Raw genomic sequence first — 14,079 nt, forward strand, 5'->3', positions numbered from 1 at the left:
ATTCAAGCAAGGGGCTCACTCACTGATCTTCTTAAAGCGGCCGATTGGTCGTCTGAGTCCACTTTCAAAACTTTTTGTTTCAGGCCGAACTCTCATGTTTCTATGTCTATTTTGTGATTTATATATTATACATTTTTTGTATATTGTATAAGCTTTAAACTTACACATATTGTGAGCCTCCTGTCAGATATAAAATTTAAGATTATCCTAATTTTAATGACAGACAAGATAGATTTTATTAACGACAGGAGGCGAGCAATATCGCTCCCTATATTTTTATCTCTCTCTTATTATGTTTCCTCTTATGTTTTTCAGCCTATTAGATGTTATTGTCTACACCCCAGTTGGTTGACTCTGGTGATATTTCTTCTTTCAAATACCAAGTCTACTTCCAATCTTCAGATTAAGACCTTCACCTGAACCTACATCTCTTCTATTGTTCGGATGGTTTATTTCCCCAACTTGAATACGAATAGACTATAGATATAAAATTCCACATATTTCTACTTCCTCGGATCGTCGCATCTATATTTTCCATCATTAAAATTGGGAAAATCTTCAATTTTGTGACTAACCAATCCTGTGGATTTAATTGCTCAGACCTCCATCACTCCAGTAGTATTGATAGAGTTTTTTGCGTTAATATGGACTGGGATATAGCATTCTTATAGCTGTTTTCTCTATTATATGCAATGAAGCTTGATTTAAAAAAATAATCTTGGCATAATACTGTAGTATCTCCTCAGGGATTGTCAGAATAAAAATAACACTTAACACATGCTTATCATGTATCATGCTTAAGATAGCTAGCCATGAAGGGATTTCTTCTGAAGTCATACTGATAAGGCGGCACAACAGATGGAAGTAACATATTCCGTTCTTGTCTGAGATTACCAGGGAATTTTAAAAGAAATGTCTTATGAGAGTCCTGTACGGGCAGTCTGCAATACTTGACTAGACAAGACTAATCAATAAGCACTATATAATTGAATGTAAATGTTTGTAAATAAGCGATAAAACAGCATAAAATACCTAAGTACACAATTTTACTGTTTTTTAATAATTATTAAAGAACTATTATGATTATTACCTTGTCAAAATGATTAAATGAAGAGCGGAATTCATTAATCTGCTCCTGTGTTATTCCTTTTGCATCCCGCGTAAGCATCTGGGTTTCAATTTCATTGATTGTTCTTGCTATTGTAGTTAGCAGGAGCTCCCAACCCACACGTATGTGCTGCACAAGAAGAGAAGTCTGGTCAATTTCTTATATGACTAGTCCAGTCTTTAGTCATGATGAAAATCATTTTGTAAGTGCACCTTCTACATTTTTAACTTGCCAGTGCTCTTAGAGGTTTATCTGAGCTGCCAAATAAGCTATCACGAGTGTACTTGAACAATAGCAGTCCTGCTGGCCATTATAAAATGGCATTTTTTTAACCAATTTTATTCTTCACAGGCTCAATTTCTCCATTTTTGCTATGCTATGATGTCTCCCATATACTTTACATACACAGAAGAAAAAGATGTTGGCACCCTGAGAAATAATCTGGGTGTAATGGTGGAGGGAGTGTAATGGTGGATGAGGAAAAGGACAATTTACTAAATGCCTTCTTCTCTACTGTATCCACACAGGAAAATGCAATGATGGATGGCATGAGTAGGAATAATGTATATTCTACTAATAATCTCACCTGTTTAACCCAATAAGAAGTGCAGCGCTGCCTCAACAACATTAAAACACACAAATTACCAAGCCCAGATGGAATCCAACCCAGAGTTTTGCAGGAATTAAGTATCGTGTTAGACAGAACCTTTTTCCTTATATTTCAATATTCTATTATGACAGGGATTGTCCCACAGGACTGGCACTTAGCAAATGCGGTACCAATATTCAAAAAGGATCCTGGAAACTAAAGGCCTGTAAGTTTATCATCTGTTGTGGGTAAGATTTTTGAGGGTTTTCTGAGAGATGCTATTCTGGGATATCTCAATGAAAATAACCTCATAACAAAGCAACAACATGGTCTTATACAGGATCGGTCCTGTCAGACTATTCTGATCAGCTTCTATGAGAAGGCCAGTTGTAGACTGGACCGGGGTAAAGATGTAAATGTTATATATTTGGACTTTTCTAAGGCATTTCATACTGTGCCACGCAAAAGGTTAGTACATAAAATGAGAAGAGATGTTACTGGGGGAGGACATATGCAAATGGTTTAGCAACTGGCTCTGTGGCAGGAAGCAGAGAGTGGGGATCAATGGAACTTACTCTGGTTGGGTGACAGTTACAAGTGGGGAACTGCAGGGGTCAGTACTGGGTCCACTTCTTTTTAATATGTTTATTAATGACCTTGTAGAGGGAATACAGAGTAGAATTTGGATATTTGCAGACACTAAACTAGGTAAGGTGATCACCACAGAGGTTGATAACAGAATATTACAGAGGGATCTGGGGAAGCTGGAGGCTTGGGCACAGACATGGCAAATAAAGTTTAATGTGGATAAATATAAATGATGCACTTGGGCCGTAAAAACAACATGTACAATTATGTGCTAAATAATAAAACATTTGGTAAAACTTTTACCGAAAAGGACTTGGGGGTATTGGTTGACAGTTAGCTAAACTTTAGTGACCAGTTCCAGACAGCGGCTGCCAAGGCTAACAAATTCATGGGATGCATCAAGAAAATAATCAGTCAGACCGCACATGGAGTATTGTGTTCAGTTTTGGGTGCCTGTATATGTATAGGAGGGACATAGCTGAACTGGAGAGGGTGCACAGGAGGGCGACAAAAATAATTGGTGGCATGGGAGGATTACAGGACCAAGACAAATTATCAAGCTTGGAGTAATTTAGTTTAGAGGAAAGACATTTTAGGGACGATTTGATCACAAAGTACAAATACACTGCTCAAAAAAATAAAGGGAACGCTAAGATAACACATCCTAGATCTGAATGAATGAACTAATCGTATGAAATACTTTCGCCTTTACATAGTTCCCCAATGTGCTGACAACAAAATCACACAAAAATTATTAATGGAAATCAAATTTATCAAGCCATAGAGGTCTGGATATGGAGTCACATTCAAAATCAAAGTGGAAAACCACACTACAGGCTGATCCAACGTTGATGTAATGTCCTTAAAACAAGTCAAAATGAGGCTCAGTAGTGTGTGTGGCCTCCACATGCCCGTATGACCTCTCTACAAAGCCTGGGCATGCTCCTGATGAGGTGGTCTCCTGAGGGATGTCCTCCCAGACCTGGACTAAAGCATCCGCCAACTGCTGGACACTGGTGCAACGTGGCATTGGTGGATGGAGCAAGAAATTATGTCCCAGATGTTCTCAATCAGATTCAGATCTGGGGAACCGGCGGGCCAGTCCATAGTATCAATGCCTTTCTCTTGCAGGAACTGCTGAGACACTCCAGCCACATGAGGTCTAGTATTGTCTTGCATTAGGAGGAACCCAGGGCCAACCACACCAGAATATGGTCTCACAAGGGGTCAGAAGACCTCATCTCGGTACCTAATGGCAGTCAGGCTACCTCTGGCAAGCACATAGAGGGCTGTGTGCCCCTCCAAAGAAATGCCACCCCACACCATTACTGACCCACTGCCAACCCGATCATGCTGGAGGATGTTGCAGGCAGCAAAATGTTCTCCACAGCGTCTCCAGACTCTGTCACGTCTGTGTGCTCAGTGTGAACCTGCTTTCATCTGTGAAGAGCACAGGGCGCCAGTGGCGAATTTGCCAATCTTAGTGTTCTCTGACAAATGCCAAATGCCCTTCATGGTGTTTGGCTGTAAGCACAACCCCCACCTGTGGATGTCGGGCCCTCATACCACCCTCGTGGAGTTTGAGTGGACACATGCACATTTGTGGCCTGTTGGACATAATTTTGAAGGGCTCTGGCAGTGCTCCTCCTTACACAAAGGCAGAGGTAGCGGTCCTGCTGCTGGGTTGTTGCCCTACCATTGGTCTCATCCACATCTCCTGATGTACTGGCCTGTCTCCTGGTAGCACCTCCATGCTCTGGACACTACACTGACAGACACAGCAAACCTTCTTGCCACAGCTTGCATTGATGTGCCATCCTGGATGAGCTGCCCTACCTGAGCCACTTGTATGGGGTTGTAGACTCATGTCTCATGTTACCACTAGAGTGAAAGCACCGCCAGCATTCAAAAGTGACCAAAACATCAGCCAGGAAGCAAAGGAACTGAGAAGTGGTCTGTGATCACCACCTGCAGAACCACTCCTTTATTGGGGTGTCTTAATAATTGCCTATAATTTCCACCTGTTGTCTGTTCAATTTGCACAACAGCATGTGAAACTGATTGTCAATCAGTGTTGCTTCCTGAGTGGACAGTGTGATATCACAGAAGTGTGATTGACTTGGAATTACATTGTGTTGTTTAAATGTTCCATTTATTTTTTTGAGCAGTGTATTTGAACGGACAGTACAGAGATCTTTCTAGTGATCTTTTTATACCTAGGCCGATAACCATGACAAGGGGGCATCCTCTATGTCTAGAGGAAAGAAGGTTTCTCCATCATCACAGACAGAGAATCTTTACTGTAAGAGCAGTGAGACTATGGAATTCTCTGCCACATGTTGTGATGTCTGACTCAATAAATAAGTTCAAGGGGGCCTGGATGTTTTTCTAGAAAACTATTATATTACAGGTTATGGATAATAGATTTATGGGGATAGAACGTTGATCCAGGGATTTATTCTGATTGCCATATTGGGGTTGGGAAGGAATTTTTTCCTCACATATGGCAATTAGCATCAGCCTCTTGGGATTTTTTTGCCTTCCTCTGGATTAACACAGTAGGGCTTTAGGTTGAACTTGTTGGACTCTTACCTTTTTTCAACCTTATAAACTAAGTAACTTTGTAAAATTTTCTCTACTGAGATACATTTAAAAGTTACTTTATATTTACTTGTTGAAAATGTAGTGACTATTAATTGTCAGCCATGTACACATTTTACATATCTATCTATCTAACATTTTATTCATATTACTGATAAAATCTAAGTTAAAAAAAATTAACAACAGGTATTTACAACTCTTTCTCCTTACATAAATCATTACAAAGTAAGGATCACAGTTTTGCATACCTCCATAGTGTAACTGGTGTGTTTGTTATCAAAGATAAGCGACTCCTGAATTATCTGGTGATCGCCTTCTAATTTGTCAATGTTATGCTTGTAATTGATAATGTTGTGTTCTTGCTGCTTGAGATTGTTCATCTGATCTTCAAGAGTTGCACTGAGATCAACAGAGCTGCGAGCAATTTCCTGTAAAACACAGATATTATCACAATAATTTTCCATACTATTCACCAAAAGTATATAAGCACTATATAATATTCTTCTAACATTTTAAATGTTTTCAAATCAACTGGTGCCAGAAAGTTAAACAAATTTGTAAATTACTTCTATTTTAAAATTGTAATCCTTCCAGTACTTATCAGCAGCTGTATACTGCAGTGAAAGTTGTGTAGTTCTTTTCCGTCTGACCACATTGCTCTCTGTTGCCACCTCTGGCCGTATCAGGAACTGTCTAGAGCAGGAGAGGTTTGCTATGGGCATTTACTTCTACTCTGGAAAGTTCCTGACACGGACAGAGTTGTCAGCAGAGAGCACTGTGGTCAGACAGAAAAGATCTACACAACTTCCTCTGGAGCATACAGCAGTTGATAAGTACTGGAAGGCTGATGATTTTTTAATAGAAGTAATATACTAATCTGTATAACTTTCCGGCACCAGTTGATTTGATTTTTTTTTTCTCCAACCGGAGTACCCCTTTAATGTTTCGTTTGTGTTCTACAGCTTTTGTTATCAGAAAAGTCTGCCAAAGAAGAAATTCTTTGTTGGGCTTTCTATCAGCCTTTCTTTTCACTTTTGAAGAAAGCTCTAAACTGATTTATGGCCAAATCAAAGTTGACCTTTGATCTGGTCATAAACGAATTTAGAAGTTGGCTCAGGAAAAAACAGAAAGACTGATATGAACTCTATTAGAGTATAGCTCCTCTGATGAACTTTACTGATAACAGACACTGTAGGACATAAACTAAATGTTAGGAGTCCAGCCGCGGTCAGACATGCTGGCCGCGGACTCACTCCTTCCCTGCTGCCCGGCGCGGTCTGCGCTGCGATTCGCATCCCGCAATGTGATCATCCCCAGCCCAATGCCCATTACCTTTCCTGTCGTCCCCGTGTCTCCGCCTGTCCCCGACTACGAGTTTGCCTCATCCTTCCTGTACCACGTTACACCTCAGCAGCCTGTGTGGATGAGTCGTATCAGGGGTAGCAACCTGGGAGCCGCCTGCCACTGCAAGTCCATCCCGCTTTGCAGCAGGCTCTGGTGAAAACCAGTGGCACCTTAGACTCTGCTCCCTGGTACGGCCCACGCCATCATCCACACAGGTTCACTTCCCCACTGCCGTTACACTAAATTTTAATAAAGACCTTTGAAGAAGTAATTTTTGGTACCATAAGTACAAAGCAAGAATTAAAAATGCTCCTCAAAGGTGTAAATGAGTTTTAGCTTAGTAAAGGGTTTGATTGTAAAGGTTTGATATAAGACTTTACCTTCTTCTTCTAACACATCAATTTCTAGAACTAACTGTTCACTTGCTTTCAAATGTATAAACATTTTTTTTTACCTGCATCTTGTTCTGAATCCAGGGTCCTATGACATTTGCCTGAGCAGCAAACTGGCGGCGCAAGCGTTCATTAGCTTGTTGACGAGCAAGTTCTTCTTGCAAAGACTGGTCCCTAGCAGGTACAAGCCTTTTCACCTTTATAGGAAAAATTTGATTTATTATCAGAACCCATTATAGTTATTTTTTCAAAATCAGTCAAATGGATCTAATGTGTATGTTTTAATGTCCTGTATCAGGAAAGAACTAGATGGCCTAAAATAAACTAGATGACCTTATCTGAGTAAGATACCTAAAATAACTTGGAGAGGTGCTAAGCCAATCTCAGACATGACCACTTTATGCAGGAAGGATACCTGTAAAGAAGGCACTTTGCACTTTTTATTTGCTTTGTAGACACAGCATTAACCCTACAAACAATTTCCAATTTAAGAAAGTTGTTGAGTGTATTGCAATCTCTAGGCCAGCTAGAAAGACATTCAGGGAAAGTGAAGTCAGAATGGTGAGTTCTGATGTTACGGTTTTTGAAACTGAAGCCAGGAACTGTTCTTAAACAGTGGCCATGTATAAAGGAAAGACTAGAATGTATCCTCTTTTCAAATCCATTCCTGGCTTTAAAAATGTAATAGGGACTTGACTTTATTGGTGTTGAACAATCTAGCAACAAGTGAGCAATAAAATGTAAATGCAGCATAAAGTTCTCTTTACACTGGTTTTAGGTTCAGATTTAGGTGAATCCAATGGTCCCATAGTAACTCAATGGATTTTCTCGGGGTCTGTTGCAAAAACAGATCAAAATGGGCATTCATAAGCCCACAGACTCTAACATTTTCCCTGCATCCAACACATTAATTTCTAGAACTAAGGCATGAGGCATTGTCAATCAATTCCTCATAGTTTCCCTTTTTGTTATCTTGTTATCTTTGTTATCTTTTTTGTTCTCTTTGTTATTTTTTGTTATCTTCAATGGATAACAATCTGTCCTGGTCATACAGGTTCATGGCATAAAGAATAGGACCTCCAACGTGTCGACGGGATTCAAAGCGCAGGACCTGGTCCTGCGCTTTGAATCCTGTCGACACGTTGGAGGTCCTATTCTTTTGTTACATTGATTTAGACATGGAGCAGCTGCAGATGCCTTGCTATCATTGCCTTTTCCATTGTTGCACTTAGATTAGTGTAAATGGTTGTGGTAAGCGCTATCTCTGCTCAAGCTAACTGTGTGCAATAACAGCATCACACTATGTCTGTCTTTTGTTTCAGGTTCATGGCATGGAAGAGTACAAAATTGATACCAGAGCTGTGACTGCCAAGTACCTGTTTCTCTGGGACAGATTAGTATCCATATGAAGGACAGTAACACTATGTTTGCGCACAAGTTTTTTTCTGGCATTTTTGGGGGGAAAACTGCCACTGCAGTTTTTGAGCGAAAGTCAAAAGTAGATCCAGCAGGAAGGAAAAGTATACGTTCTTCTTTTACATTTCCCATTCCTTTTGAATACACTTCTGGCTTTAGTTCGAATACTGCAGTGTCAGTATTCCAAAAAACACCATAAAAAAACGTGTGTGGAAACCTAGCCTAAAGGTTCTTACTGAACGATAGCAAGCTAAGATCTTGAAATCTATAAAGAATAGATTATGAAATGGTGTTCAAATATAGATATACAGTATATAGTAGGAATAACCAGTATCCATTTATACTACTAAGGTTCCTCATAGACAAGCGTATTTCCTGTCTGTAATACAAATGGCAATATGTGCTTGAAACACACGTGTCTGTGAGAGCCTCCCCCAGATAAGCAGCATATTACTGTAGTGATGATTTCTTGTGCTTTTGATTACCTTCTCCCACTTGGTGCGCAGTTCATCCAGGGTAATAGTGCTATATGGGTTCACTGAGGATACTCTTATGTTATAGCTCTGAATCACTTTTTCCACCTCGGTCTGAATGCCTATAATGGCTTGTCTCTCACTGTCTGCTTCCGGCAGTGTGGCTTTAAATTGTTCATGAGCTGTGATTAATTTCTGTAAGAAATAAGTAAATGCAAATCATATTATACTGCTTTTACATATTCTGCAACTAGTAATTACATTAATAGATTCTATATTTGATATTATATATTTTTCTATCGCATATTATTTAGCATGTAGTCTAAACATAGTCAATCTTGACTGACCTGAATTTCCTCCACACTGTGTACAATAAACATGTCCTGGAGATCCTCCATAGCTCCCTCCATCCAGATGTTGAAAGGTGCGGCCCTCTTGATAAATTCCAAGTGAAGGTGATCAACTGTTTCTAAGAGCTTCTCAGTTCGCTGTATAGAGAAAAACAAGAAGCGTGTAAAATAACCACTCAGGTTAAACATGCTATCTGTGTAAAGCAAGTTCTTGCCACATTAAGGTAAGGTCATGCTTCCAGAAGGTGTTCAGAGATCTTTCAGTGCAGTATTGAGATAAAAAGTTAAATTAGCTCCCGATAAGATAAATGATGGCTGAATCTGAGAGCTATGTGCAATACGACTGTCTGCAACGTGCCAACAGTAGCCTATTTGCCTAAAATCTGTCAGGTTGGATTTTTTCGGCTATAGCTGGCTAAAAGTATTTGGCATGATCAGCCAAATTTGTCCAAGCATTTGCCAATTTGTGGAAGTCCACTTTGTGTGCATTGTCTTGATTGGTCAGTTTATGTTGCTGGTGGATCATTTATACCAACAATCCCATGGCTAATTTATTAGACTTATTGTGGGTAATCAAAATCTTATGTGTATGGGCAGCTTAAGTAAGTGACGGCAAACTACTTCATGTTACCATATAATTTAGTATTAAGCAACATTGTAGGTTGTACAGTATTGTGGCAATATGTGAATCTTCCTTATTTTCTCCCAATCAAATAGATACCACCAGCTATCCAGTCCATGAAGCGATCTGGGGTGGGGTATGAGTCTGAGACCCTTCATGATCTAAATAACAGGGATCTGAGTCTTCCACTGGACCAAAGTAAGGATAGGAGAGGGTGAAGCCGGGAAGTGGTGTCCGTGCTGCTAAAAGTCCGGTGGAGTCGGTATGAATTCTGGAGTCAACGGTAATTGTAGATCAAACTTTATTTCTTTCATGGTGTGAACGAAATAAAGTTTGATCTACAATTACCGTTGACTCCAGAGTTCATACTGACTCCACCAGACTTTTAGCAGCGCGGACACCCCTTCCCGGCTTCACCCTCTACTTTCCTTATCCTGATTCTACGCCAATGTTTTCGGCTTGGGAAGCAACAGCAGCTTTATCTACTCCTGCATGCCTTTGTAAGTGTTGTGCCTGGATCAGCACAACCTCACCAGGTGAGCATGTTTTCTTCCTCTACAGTTCTCCATGCAACATAGTTGATCTTACACAAGGAAGCGTCTTTTGTCCATTTATCTTACTTCACCAAAGTGGCAGCCAGGTTTGCTCACTGCTGCTCCATTCCTTGTCTATAAGAGCAGCTGAAGAGAGCCAAGCTTTATACTTGGCTATTGCTGGAAGCTCCCAAAGACAATAAATCAATTGGTAGTGTGCATAAGTGACCACTGCTCCAATCCACTGAGAGACTTAGGTCACAGATGGCAAGACTGTGGGTGGTCTCAGCAGTTAGACCCTCTGCAATCACACACATGTATATGACTGTTTGTGTAGGTGACCAGAACTAGATATACTTGAAATAGAGTACAGATCATGGGGACATGGATATGTTTGCATTTCCTATCAGTAATCCCACTGCATCTTCATTGAAGGGTCCATTCAAGACCCCTGTCTCAGATTTTGTTCAGGGCCCGACTGAAGTCTCCAAGGCAACTCTCTTCCAACGGCAGATGTCAGAATAGAAAAGGGTCAGGCTTTTTGGATTTCAATGGGGGAGATTCATCAAGAACTACACTGAGGAAAAGCTGACCAGTTGCCCATAGCTACCAATCAGATTGCTTCTTTTATTTTTCAGAGGCATTTTCAAAAATGAACAAAGCAATCTGATTGGTTGCTATGGGCAACTGGTCTACTTTTCCTCTGCACAATTTTTGATTACTCTCCCCCAAAAGGCCTAATTCTTTTGTAAACTTGGAGATAGACCACCATCAATGGTGACTGGAAGTAACCTTCTCCCCTGCCTCCATTTAAAGTACATGCCAAGTCATGAGTGCATGTGTATATGGAGATTAAGGGGGAGAATCATCGAGACCTGTGCTGAGGAAAAGTTGACCAGTTGCCCATAGCAACCAATGATATTGCTTCTTTTATTTTTTAGGGGCCTTGTGAAAAAAAGAAAGAAGCCATCTGATTGGTTGCTATGGGCAACTGGCTGCCTTTTCCTCTGCACAAATTTTGAATAATTTCCCCCTAAGGGTAGGGTCACACGAAACGGATCCGCAGTGTATTTTACACTGTGGATCAGCTAATGAAGGTCCCTACAGTGTGCTTCCATCTGTGCCTGCTCGTAGCAGCAATCTGCCACTACAAGCAGACACACAGCAATCGCTGAGTTGCCGCAGTGTATTTGCAGACATTGCGGCCACTCTCGGCCTAGCTCAGGGAACAGGCACAGCTGGAGGCACACTGTATGGTCAGTCATCACCGGATCTGGAGCGTAAAATACGCTACGGATCCATTGCTTGTGACCCTACCCTAAGAGAGTAAGCTGTCAACCAAACAGTTTGACTGACAGCTATCTGAAATGTATGGATTACTGTAGTCACCCTATAGTCAAGTTTAGCCAATGGCTTCTTTCAGACAACAACAGATAATAAACAACTGCGCAGTAGATATAGACAAAGGTGACTTAAATGTTAGGGTCCCTTTAATGGTAGGGACACATGTAACAGATCTGCAGTGCATTTTACGCAGTTGATCTGCCAGTGACCTGACCCATTTTGTGCCTCCAGCTGTTGCCACCCCCTCTTCTCCCGCTTCGCTCCACCCCTGGCCTGCTCGCAGCAGCAATCCGTCGCAATGAGCAGTCACACAGGGGACCTGAGAGTCGCCAAGTACACTCAGACATCGCGGAGCAGGCGCGATGTCTTAGTACACTGCACATTTGCAGTGCACTCAGACATTGTGGCTGCTCAGTGCTGTCAGAGTGCACTCGCCCCCTCGCAGGCCCCCTGTGTGGCTGCTCATAGTGGCGGATTGCGGCTGTGAGCAGGCCAGGGGCGGAGTGAGGCGGGGGAACAGGGGGGGCATCAACAGCTGGAGGCACAAAATGAGCCAGGTCACCGGGTGATCCGCAGCGTAAAATACGCTTTGGATCCATTACATGTGATCATACCCTAAAGGAAATATGTTAGCTCTATATCATGGTCAAATCTGCAAACATGGGCAGATGTCTGATAGGGAGACAAAACACATGATAACGGTCTCTTAATTAAAGGGGTACTCCGGTGCTTAAACATCCTTTGGATAGGGGATAAGATGCCTGACCGCGGGAGTCCCGCCGATGGGGACGCCCGTGATCTTGCACGCGGCACCCAGTTTGTAATCAGTCCCCGGAGCGTGTTCGCTCCGGGTCTGATTACGGGCGATCACAGGGCGGGCGGCGTGTGACGTCACGCCTGCGCCCCTGTGTGATGTCACGCTCTGCCCCTCAATGCAAGCCTACGGGAGGGGGCGTGATAGCTGGGACTCCCGCGGTCAGGCATCTTATCCCCTATCCTTTGGATAGGGGATAAGATGTCAAAGCACCGGAGTACCCTTTTAATGGCTATTTGCAAAGTTATAAAATTATGTTTTATTTCTATGCTCAGGAGTGACAGAGATGGTTCTGAGCTGCATCGTGCATGCCTTTTTCTTCCCCACACTACATGATGTATGTACAAGGGCAAGTGCTGGAAGCCAAACCCTGTACATCAATCAAACAGCAGAAAGGGGTGGGAGAGATGAGCTGTGCATGCTGCAACTTAACTCAGCCTTTGTGACTCTTGAGCTTGGAAGGAAAACATGTTTTATAACTTTAAAAACAGCTACAGTAAGAGACAGGTATTATATGTTTTATTTGCTATCGGACCATTTCTGCAGCTCTGAGCACGATATAGAGCTGACAGATTCCCTTTAAATTTTACACCAAAAGTATTATGACCACACAGAGAAGGAAAAACAACTCCTCTGGAGCAATGTAGATTCTATGATTAAGGGATACACTTCTGCAACAAATAAGCTACCGATAAAGGGAAGACCATTGTTTTTTACTTTATGGTTACTGTATGGCATTTTTATATTACTATTGGGTAATGTGCAATAATATGTGGCCCTTATATTGGATTTAATTTAGTGCAGTATTTCACTTCCCAAACTGACTTGTTACTATAAAATGAAACTGGGGGTTAAAATATTGCTGAATACTTATATCTAGATACTCTCATTTTTTATGGTAAGAGTGGGTTTGTCATTGTCTATGGTATATGTGTCAATTCACTTTGGTTAACTGAATTAACTATTGAACTATTATTTGGTCTTGTATTTCATTTATGATTGTGCAGGTAGTGGGTTGTAGGTCCTATATACTAGTCAACAAGTTTGTTGTCCTTAATACACAAATGTTAGTAGAAAATATATTTGTATATTAATATACACCCACCCCCCTAAAAAAGATCTCCAATGAGTTGGAGACAATTAGATTTGAACAATTACTCTAGATTTATTGCATATTTTTTTCTTTAGTGATACCAGTCTTGTTACCAAATCTAATTTAAAAAACTAATGGTAGGAATGATATGAAAGCAGGGCTTCTATTCACTGGGGGCAATGCACTTCAGCCTCTGTTCCTGAGCCAAATTCCGAGAATTTATGAGCTGCATTCATTAAAGTTAAGGAAGAACATTTGCATATCATTTCCTATTCTAGCCATAAAAGGCTTGACAGCTAGTAAAACTGTGTTCTGCTTTGTTTACTGGTGTTACCTTTCACTGTAACCCTGTCCGTGTTGATTAGGAGGACACTGCTTAAAAGTGATCTGTACAGAGAATGAATTCAAAGCTTAATATAAAATTAAGAATGTCGGAATATTTGTAATGTTAAAGCGCAACTGTAACCAGAATTTACCCCTTTCAGCGACGCCTCTATCCCAGGGCCGTTTGAAGGAATTTGGGGTCCCCAAGCAAAATTTGAAGGAAAATATATTTGTATATTAATATACACCCACCCCCCTAAAAAAGATCTCCAATGAGTTGGAGACAATTAGATTTGAACAATTACTCTAGATTTATTGCATATTTTTTTCTTTAGTGATACCAGTCTTGTTACCAAATCTAATTTAAAAAACTAATGGTAGGAATGATATGAAAGCAGGGCTTCTATTCACTGGGGGCAATGCACTTCAGCCTCTGTTCCTGAGCCAAATTCCGAGAATTTATGAGCTGCATTCATTAAAGTTAAGGA

At 41.0% G+C, this 14,079-nt stretch overlaps 1 protein-coding gene across 1 annotated transcript in view; it reads right to left on the reverse strand.

The window, feature by feature from the left end:
* The window catches only part of ACTN2 (actinin alpha 2), a 108,591-nt gene that overhangs the window by 17,909 nt on the left and 76,603 nt on the right, over positions 1-14,079 (reverse strand). Inside the window, exons 15-19 of the mRNA XM_056567533.1 lie at positions 8,859-8,999; positions 8,524-8,706; positions 6,685-6,819; positions 5,135-5,314; positions 1,091-1,237 (exon numbers count right to left, since the gene is read on the reverse strand). Coding sequence (XP_056423508.1) covers positions 1,091-1,237; positions 5,135-5,314; positions 6,685-6,819; positions 8,524-8,706; positions 8,859-8,999 — 786 coding nt within the window. The remainder of the gene's footprint in view (positions 1-1,090; positions 1,238-5,134; positions 5,315-6,684; positions 6,820-8,523; positions 8,707-8,858; positions 9,000-14,079) is intronic.

Source organism: Hyla sarda, chromosome 3, assembly GCF_029499605.1.
Source record: "Hyla sarda isolate aHylSar1 chromosome 3, aHylSar1.hap1, whole genome shotgun sequence".
NCBI lineage: Eukaryota > Metazoa > Chordata > Amphibia > Anura > Hylidae > Hyla > Hyla sarda.